We start from the raw sequence: 16,837 nt of genomic DNA, 5'->3' as shown, positions 1-16,837 counted from the left end.
AGAAAGTAAACTATTCCAAAATTATAAATTGTATATCATAGCTATTCTGCCTTTATCAAAATCTTAATGGCTCTATATACTTTCTAAATTATTAAAGAAAAGGTCACAAAGGATACATTTTTCATTTGTCTAACCACATACTTCTGAAGTGTTCACTGTATGACAAGGTATAAGATTTTATATATTTTTCTTCCATAAGAAAGTCATGTATGAATGTAAGCATCTTAACCTTTTCCCTGTGGTTCTCTTACCTCTAAGACTGATGACAGGTAAAGGAAAAGCAAGAGGATTGACTACAAAGTACAGAGTGGATTCAAAACCTATGCTCAGGTTTGGATTGTCTTAATAAAGTTTAAAGTTGCAATTTTTCAGACACTAGTGTTAATCAACATCACTAATAAGAACTAAGTGTGGCAGGGGCAGATCACTTACGATACGGACTAAAGGATGTTTTAACCACCCTCCCACTTGCCAACAGAACCCACGCAGGGAGTGCTGGAGAACAGCCTTCAGCTCGCCTGGAAGGGAGGGCCAATGTATCTCCTTACTGGTTCATCCAGCACTGTAACCTAGCTAGGTGTGCTTCAGCATTCTGGCTCCACAAAAGCTGTTACTGCCATGTGGTCCTTAGAATTTTTGAGATTCTTACAGAGTACAGACCAATTAATACAAGATATTCATTTAAATAGCGAGAGTAAAAATAACCTGGGGCATTCATAGTATATACAGTTGATTTTGCTCATGTTGGTTAGAAATCACTATAGACTATTCCTTGAATGCTCCCAAGGTAGAACCAGCTGAGCAGGAGCCAAGGTCACCAAAATGCTCCAGAAACATCAATAAGAAGTGTAAAGGGAAGAGGAGTGGGACCATAAACCCAAGTCTAAGGACTTTCTATGGGGCCAGAGAGAAGTTAGAAGAAAGAACCTAAAATAGAAACGGGATGGAAGGAGATAGTACCAACATGTCCTCTCTTGCCTCTAAACTTAGGTAGAAACAGGATAATATGGACTTGTTCATATCTCATGGGAATCCTTGAATTAGTGGGTACTTTTAAAAAATATAAACCTAATTATAGGATAAGTAAAAAGGAAATAGAACTTCACAAAGGTTTTTGAACAAAAAGATTTTTTTTATAAATCCATGAACAGTAGCTATGTGACCTGGCAAACCACCTAGCTTCCTCACAAAACAGTGTTTGAGACTATGGGACTAGATGTTTTTCTAATTTGTGAAAGCTACAGCTCCTTCCTACCCCACCAAATTAATGAAGACAGGTTGGGAGGTCTAAGTAGACTATAAAGACGCCTCTCCAGGGAGCTGGGTTAGAGCTTGCTGCTAATTTCAAAGGCAGCAGACAGAGAGTCTCTTAAAATACCCAAGATAATTTCTAGCTGTTACAACCAGATTAGGGATATTCACCATTAATGCTATTATAATCTGAAATGAAAAAATGCTTAACATTTCTGTACAAAACACTCTAAACATAGGGACAATGACAGGTCATTTATCTGTTTGATATAACTTCATTATCCCTACTTAATTCTTTCTGCCAGACTGTTAGATTTAAATGCAAATTAAACCATTTAGAAGGTAGTCTTGTTTCTCTGATTTTGGATAAGTTGGAGAGTTAATGACCCTTACCTGCGACAGGTTCCACTGGGGCTGTTGAGCTTGCGGCAGGCCAAACTTACTCTGGGCTGCACCCATCTGTCCTACCATTCCTCCTTGGGGGGCAATCACATTTTGAGGCAGTGGCATCACACCAGTTTGTGCATTTCCCACAAACCCATTAGGTATGGGCACGCCCACCATCATGCTTGGACTCTGTCCCATCACATTTCCCATAAGGCCAGGAGCTGCAGGCACAGGTACGCCCATTGATGGAAAACCTTGAAATGTAGTTGGTGCTTGTGAGGTAAATGGTATATTTGTGGGTCCCATAAATACACCTGCATCATAAGAACCATGAAAAGAAAATGAATCCAGAGAACAGGGCTATTGTATACAGCTGCACCCACCTGTATAGTAACAGCAAAAATTCTAATTTTGGTTCGGCTACTCCTACTGCTCAGACCAACTCACACCCTCCTATCTCAGAGCTGGTTAGTTCCAGAATGCAGACAAATCAGTTATGAACCTGAGCAATTTTAATCAAAGGACATACACCCTATAATAGAATATCTTATGATAAAATATCCACTGTGAGTGAAGACCAAACTGCATCGCATGAGGTGACAAGCCGTTCTGCTGACTTGCACCGCTGGTCTCCACGCCCAGGTACTCAGGGGCGTGTTCTCTGTGTCTGGCTTTAAGGGAAACAGTTGGGATGTCAAATTTCAGCTCAGACATCAAATGAAGCTCATTATTTTAAAAGAGAGAGTCTGACAAATTAAAAATGTAAACAACAAATTTTACCGTGCTAGTATTTCATTATAATTATTTTTAAAACTCAAATCTTTTTTGGAGTTCACGTGATAATTCAGACTGCTTACTGTTTACTTGCAGAAAAAAATACCATACTGTACACAGCTATAAACTTCATGGAAATCAAACTTACATAATTCTTCAAAGATAATTCATGTCTTCCTTTAATAAGCTTGTGAAACAATATTTTAAGTGATATGTGAACAGCTTGTTAATTCTAAATGAATAAAGTTTTGTGAATCCTGTACCTGCTTTTTAATTCTAACACTTCATTCATTTAGTTTTATAGTTGTGTAAATTACAAAAACAAAGTACCCATTACCAAAAAATGGGGAGGAAATATAATTGATACTATTATAACCACAAGGATCTTCTAGCAACGTCACCACTATTCCCTGAAAGCGGAGTCACAATGAATTACCAGGGGTGCTCTGCTGCTGAATGGTCCCTGCACTGTACAGAGATAAGATGGAGTCTTTGGAGAGCTGTTTCTTCGCCACCTCTTCTGACTTTGTTGTTTGATCAGTGAAGAGATCCAGATCCCCAGATGTTACTGTAGACACAGTGGCAGCTGCTGGTGCAGTGGACGTCCCCTGAGACAAACACTAAAACATGTTGAATCCTCCATGCTAAAACATAGCTCATCCATTACTTTAAATCCAAGTAAAGTTATGAAATTAGAAATTCAACAGTTGTAGAAGGTAAAACAGAGACATTACAGATCATTCACAGCCCGCAAAAAAACACTTAGGATGATAAAGGTACAATGTTTCCTATTTTGAATGTATTAATGTAGAAGAGGTAGATGGAAACTCTTTCGTAGTAAGTTGTGTTTACCTGCTAGGTTGACACTGAGTTTTTGCATCACGTCCCTGACTACAATGGGTTCAAGGGCAGGTAGGGGTATGTGGCTGCTGTCTGGGCACCACCATTCCTCAGCAACCACTGCTTCAAGGAACTGGTGACCCTTGGAATAAAGAACATTTATACAACTACAGAAGACTGTACAAGGGACTTGCAAAGGCTGATTTTGTCTTTTTTGAAAAAAGCTTTTCAAAAACTATACTGTGATATTATAAACCTAATCTAAATCAGTTTTAATCAGAACCTTAGAATGCTTCTCATCTTTCCAGAAATGATGTACAGTAATACTTCAGCCACCTATACTCTCAGCCATATCTTGTATTCCACGTATGGACAAGGGGAAAATGAACACAAATCCAAAGAAACATGTGGGTATTTAATACAAAATTTTCACTTACTGTTCTCTATCTGGCACACAGTACTATACAATCACAACTGATAACCTAACTTTAACAATCCCTGCAGTCGTTAATTTTCAAACTCATCCACATTTGTTTATATGAAATTGATTTTAGATATGAGAGTTTCAAAAATTCTATGGCAACTAGTAAAAACTGATTAAACCGCCTCAAACTATAGAATAAGGTAAGTAGCAAAGAGAAGTTAGAAATCATGTGTATGATTTACCCTGAATTTTTAAAAAATCCAAATGTTTAACATCTTTGCTAAAAAAACCTTGCAATAAATTACTATTCAAGCATTGTACTTACAAACAGGCAGAGTAATATTTTGAATCTATTATGACTAATTTAATCTATTATGACTTTTAGGTAGAAAAAGCCACTTAATTTTGCAAAAGATCAAAACGTGTAAAATTGGACATAATGGAATACCAAATATAACAAGTGCAGCTGAAGGAAAGATCCCAGAGGCTAAGAGCGTGGGCTCTGGGGCCGCCTACCAGACTAGAGCCCACATTTACTACAGTAAATATGCCTTCAGACATTCACTTAATCTCCAGTGTCTCTCTGTTGTAAAATGGGATGACATTATCCACCTCAAAGAGTTGTTTGATGACCACAAGAAGTGTTCTGCACAACAGCCAAAATAAACACACACTATTTCTTGTTTTAGTATTGTTAGTGACCTTATCACTAACAGTAACAATCAGTAAGTGACCATTATCATCATGTTTAGTTTCTTTTCAATCCAAGAACCTGCTCAAAAACCCTGAGTTCTATTCCCTGTGAAGGAGATATAACTACAAGAAAACCCAAAATGGTAGGGAAAGCTATTACTCCAGTCTCATGCTAGAGCAGCCAAACCAATACTCCCGTGCTTTAAAATTTTAAACAAGGGTATTGCTTTTGATGAGGGTAGGTAATATGGAACATCCACCTCAACATGGATGTAGTCTAACAACAGTCACACCAAACAGCATGGCTAGTGAACACTCATTTGAGTGCTCCATTTTTTATTATTATTTTTGGTGCCCCCTTTGCCAGCACTACAACTCCAGGATAAAACTTTTGCCTGTTTTCACTTCAGGAGGCTGCAGGACCCCTGAACAAAGGCTCTCTGACTGGAATCCCAGGGCTGACCCAAGGACAGGCCACAGCTCTCGTGCAGGTCCAGGCACTGTTGGTGTGTGTGTTACTGACAGGAAAGGAAAAGGATGGCTTCTGCATGTCACCTCTGGGGACCCTGGGACAATTCCCTTCAACCCCAGTACACATGGACACTCTGGTCAGCATTTCTACTGCCCTCAGGGAAGACTACACAGCCAGACAAATAACGCAATCTATCTCATACATGAGTGGGAAAACCTTTTACTAGAATTTGTGCTATGCTCAGAAGATAAAATCAGAATTGAAAAGATTATAGGAGTCAGAGTACAGCTGACCCTTGAACAATAGGTTTAAACTGGGCAAGTAAACTTATACATGGATTTTTCCCCAGTAAATACAGTATTGTAAATGTATTTTTCTCTTACGATTTTAACATTTTTTCCTCTAGTTTATTTTATTGTAAGTGCAGTATATAATACATATATAAGATAAGTGTTAAATGACTGTTATCAGTAATAAGGCTGCTTGGTCAACAGTAAGCTACTAATAAAGTTTTGGGGGAGTCAAAAGTTATATGCAGATTTTGATTGCTCAGGGAGTTGGTACCCCAACCCCCAACAGTAATTCCTATTGGTGTCCAATAAATTTCACGTAATAAAAACCCACCAAAATTAGTAAATTATGTATTACCAGTTTATGCACAGATTGTGTACTTTAACCCATCTCCCCCCATTTCAAAGACATTATCTGAAAATATGTCTGGATTTGAATCTTTACATGTAATTTAGATAAAAGAAATTCTGTTCACCAAACGTTTTTTATAGGGCTCAATAAAACTGGCACAATTTTGGTTCAAAATCAATGTTTGAAAAAAAAAGAATTAGGTGTGATTTAAAAAATCAGCCCTGTTGTTCAACCAGTTAGTGATGCAGAAGGCCCAAAACATGAAGACCAGACCGGACCAACCCCTCAGGACAGCAAAAGCTATCCACGCACACTCCTGCCAGGGCTCCACTTACAGTTAAATGAAGCCTGCATTGTCTCCTTTGCTGCTTTGATACTGAACAGAATACAAGAATTACACTGAAGCCTCAGATGTGGGTCTAATTCTCCAAGCAGTTGCAAAGCAACTCTCATGCCCCAGCGGAATCTAAAGAAGTCTAGCAGCTAAAACCTCACTAGAATGCGAGACCAAAAGGAACTGCTCTTCACACTTAGACTGATATCCTAAATACTCCTTTCTAAAGCCACAAACTCAGCATTAGACAATTTTTTATCACAAGCATACCCAGACCGGCACAAGTTCACAAGGTAATTAATGTTAACTAAAACATCAATAGCAACACTAAATCCCTCTTTCTGAGTGGTAGGGGGTGGGGGGTAGGGGAGAAGGGGCTCAGCCATAAAGTAAAGTTCTTTTCTGAAAATAAACATTAACACTGCAGACAATTTTGATAAAGATCCATTTAAACTAATTATTTCTAAAGAAATCCATGTGCTCAATTCTAGTGGTAATTACAATGACTATCATAACCATAAATATGTATAACAAAAATATATGTAATTGGTCTTCTCAATAAGATGTAACTACTTTCATATTAAAACTTTCCATCCAAACAATTCCCATTTGGTTCCGTTTTTCTAGAGAAAAGGAAATATTTTAGCTAAAAAATTATGCTATACTGAAACAAATATGTTGTTTATTTGTAAAGTATAAATTTAAAATAGAATCTTAAAGTTTTATGCTTAAGAACAATCCATATTCCTGAAAATTCATATATTTCACCTTTAAAAAAGACAAACACCACGTGACTGTGTGGTATCATTTACATGTGTAATGAAAAAAAAAAAAAAGATCAAACTCCCAGAAACAGAGAACAAAATGGGGGTTGCAGGGGGTGGGGGTGAAGGAAATACAAGGGGCCTGGCACACTCTTTCAGGGTACAAATAAAAACTTAAAGGGTACACACTTTCAGCTCCGAGATGAATAAGGTCTGTGGATCTGAAGTACAATATAATCTGGTGACTACAGTCGATTATACTTATTGTATAACTGAAATTTGCTAAGAAAGGAGGACTTGTGTTCTTATGTCCCCCAAAAGTAAAAATGTACAATTTATACATATATGAAATCACTACATTATACATTTAAAATGTATTACAATTACAAAGCTGAAATAGTATTTAAAGTATTAAACAATTTATAATTTTAATAAAAGAATACAGGCAAATAAAGAAATTACGTGTAATAATTTGAAGGCAATTCAAAATTTCTTTACTGTTAATACTTTTTAAAAATCCTGATCACTAATATTATGCTCTAAATAATTTTTAAAAAATCACTAATATAAAAAAGGTAAGGTAGGGTTTTAAGGCCACCTTAAAACAATTTATCTTCATAATAAAAGAATATGAATACTGAATTGTCTAGAATTTCTTATTCTCAGTGTCCCGGCAACCAGAAGTAAATACTGTCTTGGGGATGGCTCAATAGAGCATAAAAAAAGAACTACTGGCTTCCAGCCCTGGCTGGTGTGACTCAGTGGATTGAGAGTTGCCTGTTCAATTCCCAGTCTGGGCAAATGCCTGGGCTGTGGGCTAGGTCCCCAGTTAAGGGCGCCCGAGAAGCAACCACACATTGACATTTCTCTCCCTCCCTTTCCCTCTCTCTAAAAAATAAATAAATGAAGCCTTTTAATACAACAACAACAACAACTACTGGCTTCCAGTCCAGTATAGTTACACACTCACAGTTTATAAACTCTGAGGTAAGTGACTTTGTTGATTTCAGGTAAGGCTGAAATAGTCTGAGCTTTCCCATTTGTTCATTGTAAATACTGCTATTTCCCTAAAGCAAAAGTCAGCAAACTTTAGGCAGTGAATATTTAGGCTTTGTGGGTCATACAGTGTCTGTTCTAACTATTCAACTTGCTTTTTTAATGTGAAAGCAGCCACAGATGATATGTAAATAAGTGGGAGTGGCTGTGTTCCAATAAAACTTTATTTACAAACAAGCTTCAGGCTTAGTCTGCCAACCCCTGGTCTAAAGAACAGGAGGCTTTCAAATCAAGTGACTGTTCAGAAACAATTCTTCCAAAATTGAAATTTTGAAATTTTTCAGAAAGGAAATAAGCAGTGATTATTTGAAACCCTATTCTTTATGGTTTATTATGGTTTATTCTCACCACTACTTACCTGAGCTGGGGACATGACAGTTACAGGTAAAGGGTTAGAAATCATTGGTCCAAAGATGTCCAGATCATCATTCAGGGCTGGCACTGTGGCTGTGTTCCCATTGGTCACTGGTGCCTCAGCAGGACCATCTGAGAACATAAATTCTTGCCTTAAAATACAATCTCTTAGTATTTGAAACATGGCATTATTTTAAAAATTAATATATGGTTAAAAAAAGAACAGTTCAAAAAGCTGACACTCTTCCTCAAAAAAAGAAACCATTTCCAGTTTTGACTGTTCTTTCAGAAATAATTTTTACCTGTCATATTTTATCCTCATTCGGTACATCCAAATATAATATATGTGTGTTTATATTTATGTACATACACCGATTCTAGGTATATATCCAAAAACCCCTTTTTAACAAATGGTATCATACTATTCACATTATTCTGTATCCTGATGCTTCCTTATGTGCTGGGTACTGTTCTGAGTACTCTGCATATACCAATTCATTTAAATTCCCCAAACCTCATGAGGCAGACAATACTTTTGAGTTTACTGGCTAAACTGGGATCTGATACCACATTCTTCCAAACAATGCCTCTTCAGAAATGGGCGTGTATGTTTTTGGATATCACTTCATATCACAAATATCTACCTTGGAAATGTTGATGATCTGAAATGTTAAATTTTAAAGTTACTATAACGAGAAAAAACTGGATGAATGGATGGAAGGAAGGAGGGAAAGAAGGAAGGAAGGAGAGAAAGAAAGGGGGAAGGGATGGGGGCAATCCACTGACATGAAAGCAAGCCAGAGGTGTTTTAACCCACAGACTGCAGAGTGGGGGACAGGGAAACAGCCACATCAGAGAGGTTTAATTCAGTAACTGAAAACAGGACTATATTATCTATCTGCAATTTCAACAAACAGAAGCATATGTCCTCCCCAAAACAAAGTACAACCAAGAAGAACAAAAGTAAAAAAAAAAAAAAAAAAAAAAGACAAAGCTAACAAGTATAAGTAATTATTCCTGATTTTACAGTTAAATTACTTTGCTTTTTCAAGTAATAAAAAATACAATTAGGACAAATTTATGGAAAAATTCTTAAACGTGAAAAAATACTGTTATTAACTTTTTTCCTTCGGTGAATTAAGAAAATAATATCAACTGATCTTTACCTCAGGCCATTTCAATGTAGTCAAAACAGCAGTGAGCCGAGGGTGCCCTGTGTGAGAACTGCGGTGTCTCTAACATGGCAAGTGATCGGTTTTTATTACTTTCACACTGTCCACCTTTCAAAGACTGTCAGTCTGTTCTAAGTAGTATATCATGCTCCACTAAGAATATTAACTTATTTATACTTTCAAATCTAAACCCTATCTAGTAATACATTATCTAATCTGTAAAAGCAACACGGAGCACTTTATTTGGTTTTTAAAGTTGTATTTTACCCTTCACACTCTTAGGATCACACATATAACTGGTAAAAATAATAGCCAACACTGAGTATAGTGTGTTTCTGTACAAACATTGAAAAAAAAATACACACATAAACACATAAGCATTTGTTTAACCCTTATAATAATGCTATGAGAGAGGTACTATCCTCTTACAGCATTTACAGATGGGGAAAAAAAGTTAAATTTGTCGACTGTCACAGAACTTGAGCAAAGCCTTAGGTTGTAATCTTACTCAATTTTTACTCTTAAGAGCAATATATTCTTGTAAAAGATGCAAACCATGCAAAAATGAGTAATAAGACTTCCCTACTACAAATGATGGTGATGGTTGTACAATAATGTGAATGTAGTTAATGTCACTAAACTGTATTCTTAACACTGATTAAAGTCTTAAATTTTATGTGTATTTCACCACAAAAAGAGTCCCTTACCAAACATTTCCTGTGCTTATACACATATGCTTATCGACATGCTTAAAAAAATGTATATACAACAGTACAAACACAGTTTTCTTTATATAAAGTTGTGTATGTGTTCAGCGGGGATGGGTGGCATACTATGATATCGTACAGACCGATTCAATAGGTGATTTAGTCAATCCTTCACTATTTGGCATTTAGGTGGTCTACAGACTTCCGTCATTACAGAAACAGAACAGCAAACACCCACAATTCTCAAAATAAAACTCACACAGCTCACTTCCTTCCCTGCAAGGTAATATGACTTCTGTTTCTATCACTGCACTGTAAACAACTCCATTTTCACATTCCATTAAAAAAAATCTTTTTTAAACTGGCCTTTACGTCTCAAAAAGAAGCATTCCACACGAATAACAAACTCGGGCTCTCTTTGCAACCACCTACCACCATTGTTGGAGTTGCTCTGAGAGTTAACTCACAATGCAAGTCCAAGGAACTCTGGAATCCTTTAGAATAAGAAAGGAGCATCTATCTGCTGAGGGATAGCGATTACTGTGGCAAGGTTTTCACTATTTTCAAGTGATTGGAGAAAATTTTCTCTTAGCTCCAAAAATATAACACAAGAACTTTCTTCCAGGCCTGGCCAATGCTTTCTTCAGTGCAGCCTTGTGATGGACGCAGGTGACTCTCCTCTGCTCTCCCATCTACAGCATGCTTGCCTGCTGTGTTCTCTTTACCCCATTCTTCTACTCATTTGATCCCCAAATATGACAGATTTTACCCTCATGAATTCTCATTGTTACTGCAAAAGCTATGCAGTCACAGACTTGTTGAAAAACAAACCTTAACCTGAATGAAAACTTCTCAGCATTGTATAATCAGTAAATACAAGTTCCCAATGGGTTTTCCTAACAGATTTCAATGTCTCCTAACTTGACTCACTACATTTGGCTTGCTACACATATTCTTTAAAAAAGGTTGTTTCAACTCCTTTTGAAGGTTATGTTTTAGATATTCAGTATTTAAAAAGGACAGTTAAACCCTGGGCGGGGTGGCTCAGTTGTTTGGAGCATCATTCTATAACTGAAAGGTTGTGGGTTCAACTCCCAGCCAGGGCACATACAGAAGGTAACCAATTGATGCTTCCCTCTCACGCCAGTGTTTCTCACACCAGTGTCTGTGTGTGTCTGCCCCTCCCTCCCTTTCCCTTCCTTCCTTCCTCTCTCTCAAGCAATAGTAATATATCAATAATAATAAATCGGTAATAAAGTATCCTCAGATGAGGAATTTTAAAAAAACATTAAAAAGGAAAGTTAAAGACTAGTTATCATCATCATCATTATAAACATCATGTTTCCTGGATGTTTTTATGGAAAGTTTATAGATTATCATTTTGTCTCCATGAAATATGGAAAGGGCAGCCCTTTCCTTTATCTCCAGTTACAGGAACCAGGGCACAAAGAGAGTAAACACCTGCTCAATAGCGCTTGCCTAGTTGAGTAGCAAAAAACTTGCACTAGAACAGTCTTCTGACCTCTAGACTAGTGAGTACCTGTTTCCTTAAACCACATTTCATCAAAAGTCATGTATTTACAACTGGACCTAATCAAAAAGAAATCACATAAAATTCTGAAAATAAAAAGCAACTTTTAAATAGTTTATTTGTACTAAGAGAGGAAGTGACAGAAAGAGTTCAAAAACCATTCAGCACCACACTCACAGTTTCTCAGCATCTCTCCACTCCACTCTCCTCCTGCCAAGCCCAGTACCTTCTCACTTTACAGTGAAGGATACAGGTGGATGTGGTCATCACTGAGCTAACTGGGCTGAGGGAACCAAGTGTGGCATATAATCCACAAATCACTGGGAGTTCAATGCATCTTTCTGATCTTGGGTCCGATAACTTGCTGACTGAATGAATAAGCTCAGAGGCCACAAATACAACAGAATATCAAGATGTTGAAAAGAGTTTTTGATATATATTAAATTTGAAAACATAGAAAAAATAAAATTTATTCAAATTAAATTACTTAATGCAATTTAAGGAAAATATTTAAATCCACATGGGTTACATTTTGTGTGTACAGAACATGCATGCACGCACATCAGGACACACAGAAACCTCCTCCAGGGCGGTGGAGCCTCAGACCAATCCACGCAAAGGCTGCTATGAGAGAATGGAGGATGCCTGCACAAACAGTGAGAATTCACCAGACTTGCATCTCGGGGTGGGTGCTGTGCTCCATGCTCAGCTATACACTAGTGGGAGGAGTAGCCAGCAGCAGGGGGAAGCAGCAACCCCTTTTAATCAGTATGCCAAAAACAGTAGCTGGTGGACAATAAAAATAACAGGAAATCCAGAATACAAGAAAAGCCTAAGGCAAATTGAAGAAATTTAGTTAGGACAACGTCATAAAGAATGATAATGAAGCACAAAGGACCTCTTAAAAAGGCAATGAGCAAACAGAAGAAATTAGGACAATGCAGTAAAATGAAGAAGGAATTTCAATCTTAAAGACAAGGCATCAAGCCTACAGTTAGTTGCTTGTGGGTAAGTATTTTCTTTCTGTGTTACCTTAAGATTTTATACTAGTATTTTATCTGAAAACTGCATTGGTAGATGACTATTTTAAACTGCGCACATATCAGAAATTTACAAGAAAAGGTTAAAATGTTTTGAATTAAGGAAGAAAGTTGTTAAAAGCAATGCTGCATCTCACATGAACACACGGCATGCCCGGCATGTGCTTACTGGCCTATTTCATATAGTGTTGTCAATAGATGCTTTAAAAGGAGGTAACATAGGACAAAGTCATGGAGATCAGTCTCTACCATTGAGAAATCCTCGATATGGTGGGAGAGACTACTGATTCTCTTAACAGTGGCTATCCCAGAATTCTGATCTGGTACCAAAATCCAAATGAGTGAAGGTAAAGTATATACAACAATATGTAGTGGTCGCTCCTTGTTCAATTCCAAGTGCCTTTGAACAGTGATTTATAATCCAAAGGAAGATAATATAACACTTTGCATTTTAATAACACACTTTTAACACTAATATTTTTACTTTTTTTCTATTGCCAGGTACTCTAATTAGATATAAAGCATCTCAGGTTAATCATCACATTACCTCAATGAGAGAGTGTTTACACAATAAGCCTAAAATTTCAATAGGAGTCTGGTGTTACACCTGGAAAACTCAAAAGCTATAACCAGTTTGAGAAGTTTTTCCTGGTGCCCCCACCCACAAACAGGGTTATAATGGGTGGTCGCCCTACTTCCCTAAGAAAGGGCCTTCAAAGCAGGGTTGACTCTACTACCCATTGCGGCCACAATAGTTGGCCACGCTCCCTGGGGCAACAAATGACTCCTGAGCCCACAAGACCGGGCACCACTCCGAGCTGAGGCCCACCCCTGATCAGTCAGGCCTCCCGACTCCCTGCTAAAGGCCAGACGCTGCGTGCAGAGTGGCAGCCCTCCCAAGTGCCTTTGTATTTTCATTTTTAGTTTTTAGTGGCATCTGAATACACTCAGACAGACTGGCAGGCCTCCATGTGCTACCGGCCTCTGTACTATATCAATCATGCTTGTACCCAGAGCCACCACCCACTCCCTCCTATCTTCTCACCAGGAAGAGACAGTACAGCTTAATTAAATGCTGGCACAAAGCAAATGCTCAATAAATGACTGATAAATTGAAATTCTTTCCAAACACAAGTTATGAGAGGTTTTATTAGTGACAGGAGGGCTGTGACGGAAACAAGTCAGGAAACTTCTGTTGAGAGAAAAGGTGAAATAATGACACTATTTTTGAAAAGTACCGGTGACCAGATTACAAAATACCCCTCTTTAGTCCTTGATAACCACCACCTCGTTTAGCTCTCGCTAACCCTATCGCCTTGAAAATCTCCCTTTGAGTCTAGGGCCAGTCTCTTGGAAGACCCTGTGGCCACGGCTGCTGATATCCTGGCTGGCTCCTCCTCCTGTTTTCACAGCCACAGATTCCACAGAATGTTCAACCATGACATTACAAATGCTTCCTTCCTGACTGGAACCCCTTCCCCGTCTCTCCAGTTCATCAGTGACAAGGAGGTGGGAACTGTCTCTCTAAAACAGAAGTGTATCCTCTGGAGTAACTCCGTCCACAGCCGGGTACATCACTGCTATCGCAGCACCACAAGGCGACTACCAGGGCATGGGTCAGTCTCCTGTACCAGCCACCTTGCGGGCCAGAGAACAACTTACTCCCCTCTCCTACAGATCTGTTCCATGCGTGCTATCACGGCACCTGACCGGGGGTCTGCAGCTGTCTGCTCAATGAGAGGCAGATGGGTTTTAAGTCCTAAGATGTTTTACAAAGGTAAGGCACCAAGAGCTGTATTTATCTGGGAAGTTGCTTATTTTTTCCAACTGTTATTCATTCTAAAGGTGACCTCCATAACACGTTAGATTTTACCCGAAATAAGTTTGCACAATTCCAAAGAAACCTCATTTGCTCCTCTCTCTGACTTAGCAGCACCAAGAAAATTACCCTTTGAAGAAAATATAATTTAAATTGGGAATTTTAGTAGTATTCCAGGTTTCAAACTGAATTCTCATAACCAGTTCTCTTATGTAACCCCATCTCTTCTCTTAGCAGTAATTCTCTGTCTTCTAGTTACCAGATTGCAGCCTCATCCCATACTTGCACACAGAGCTGCATTTTCTGGTATTTACTAGAGTTCCCTGAACTCTGCTGGGGCTCAATAAATATTAATTGAATTCATCCTTTACTTCAATGTCAGAGGCATTAGCTGGTCACAATCTATTTGCACAAATAATAAAAGAATGTCAAAGAGCAACATGAGATTTTATGTATTGCTTATCTAGTTTAAGGCAGATAAGAATATAAGTAAATGGATGTTATGTTTTTCATTACTGTTTTTGACTAAGCATGAACATTCAGCTTTGAGTATACCCTTGCTACAATGAAAACTGCCAAGTCTAATTCTTTATCGGTAACTACTGAGGCATCATCCTAAGAAAGAATGAATTTAAAGTGGAAACAGCAATGATTAAAAAAGGCCGTTTCTATGAAATGCAGCAATGCTCTCCTTAATGGCAAAAATCTGTCTTCTTAAAACTTTGTAAATTTTCATGTTACTCAAAGAACCCTTTTTATTTTCTATTCCTGAAACCATCTGAAGCTTTTTTCTTAATAAAAATGTTACTTGGAATTCCTTTGTATCAAAACATAACTTGCTTTATAAATGAAATAAACTTTATGCGTGTTACCTTGTAAATTCAAGCCACAAATGTCCATTTGAAGTATATTAAAATTTTCAAGCTATAGACTTTTCAAAAGCTTACAAAAATATAGGTGCCTGAGAGTTAAGGAGAACTATTTGTTGTTGTTTTTTTTAAATTAATCTTTCTTAATGCTAAACAGGCAGTATTTAGGCTAACTGACTAAATGACTGATGTGGTCTCAAAAGACTTGGCCTCTGTTCTGTTTAGGACTCCCTTTCTGAGCCTCTCCACGTGACCTGGCCGGCTTTGAGGCGGGGATGAGTGGGCCCTCCAGCGCCGCGCAGAGGAGGGCCGCAGCCCTGCCCACCTTTCAAGAGACACCCGCACATCCATATACAGCTGCTGTCTTGAGATTGCTGTGAAGCGGTTTAAGGAGTAAACCTTAAATAAGTTCTATGTCTCCATAGAACTTATTGTTTTAAACATAAAATATACATACATATGTCTGTGCCATTTTACAGCCTCAAAAGACAAGAAATATATAAATATGAAGTACAAAATTGTATAATATAAATTTCCTCATAAATGTTTAACAAATGGTGAGAGACTAGATTTCTTTGAAGCTGCCCAATACTCCCAGTTTTTTTAGGCAGCTACAAATCCTCCACAGGCTGAAGACCGTGTTTTACAACCATGGTTTCCATGCCCAGGTGACCTCTTACTGATCTCCTCTGACCTGACGTTCACTTCTTAGTCTCCGCACCGTACCACATGCAAGTCACCGTGTTAGGTGTTTCATGTTTGTTTATTCATGTATTCTGGTCATTGACCACAGAGGGATTCTTACTTCCATTCCCCAGATAACACACTAGAGCCCAAGACAAAATACAGGTACTGCCTCTAAATTCAGTGCTTCTTTTATGACACAAAGCTGCCCCCTATCAATTTGACAAACAGGCCCAATGTCTGTTCCGTGTGGCACAATGTCATCTGGTAGACTTAAGAGTTTTATTTTCATCACAGTTCAACACAGCATAATAGTTAAGAACATGGGCTTGACTCTGCAGTCTACTAGCTGTGAGACTTTGGTCAACTGAACCTTGTTGTGCCTCGGTTTCTTCATCTGTAAAATGTAAATAATGATAGCTCACCAACCTCAGGGCTGCTGAAAAGATCTGATGAATAAAATATCTGTAAACACTCAAAGCAGTGCCTGGCACATAGTAAGTACTATCTAAGTACTATCTTGTTCTTAACAAGATAATAATTTGCAATACACCTGTTCCAACCGCCGAAGCCCCATATGGTACTTCTTGAGAGCAAAGCCTATCTCCCACTCTGGAGGTTAAATATACTTTCCTAGCCTCATTACAACTAGAATGAGGTCATATAACCCAATTCCAGTCAGGGGGACCCTCAGAACTGTGCTGTGCTCCCTTTCCCAAGAAAACAAACTTGTAAAGAAGAAAGGCGCGTTGGATGTGGTCCTATAACGACGAGGTGCTGAGACTTATACCAGCCATTTGTTTACCATGAGGGGACAGATCTAAAGGTTGAAGTCAGTGTTGTGCTGAGGGTGGCGGAATGGGAAGAAGGAGAGAGAGGTGGGGCTCCAGACCTCAACATTCCAACACTGCACAGCCCTGAGCCCCCAGGTCCCCATATTTCTCGTTTAAGTGTCTTATGTTTAAACCACTTTTAGGCAGTGAGAAGTAGCCTCACTAACAGGTCATTTTTCACTCCTTTAAAC

The 16,837-nt window shown here is 38.3% G+C and overlaps 1 protein-coding gene across 5 annotated transcripts in view; it reads right to left on the bottom strand.

The window, feature by feature from the left end:
* The window catches only part of SMAP1 (small ArfGAP 1), a 155,300-nt gene that overhangs the window by 1,375 nt on the left and 137,088 nt on the right, over positions 1–16,837 (bottom strand). For 3 of the 5 annotated variants that reach the window (XM_054569563.1, XM_054569565.1, XM_054569567.1), the window contains 3 exons: positions 7,996–8,123; positions 2,849–3,032; positions 1,645–1,952 (listed from right to left, as the gene is read on the bottom strand). In XM_054569563.1, coding sequence (XP_054425538.1) covers positions 1,645–1,952; positions 2,849–3,032; positions 7,996–8,123 — 620 coding nt within the window. The remainder of the gene's footprint in view (positions 1–1,644; positions 1,953–2,848; positions 3,033–7,995; positions 8,124–16,837) is intronic. The other 2 variants (XM_054569564.1, XM_054569566.1) reach the window with 1 other exon arrangement.

Source organism: Pteronotus mesoamericanus, unplaced genomic scaffold, assembly GCF_021234165.1.
Source record: "Pteronotus mesoamericanus isolate MK-2021 breed Mesoamerican mustached bat unplaced genomic scaffold, CSHL_Meso_final contig_20, whole genome shotgun sequence".
NCBI classification, from domain to species: domain Eukaryota; kingdom Metazoa; phylum Chordata; class Mammalia; order Chiroptera; family Mormoopidae; genus Pteronotus; species Pteronotus mesoamericanus.
This window is presented reverse-complemented; position numbering and strand designations above follow the sequence as displayed.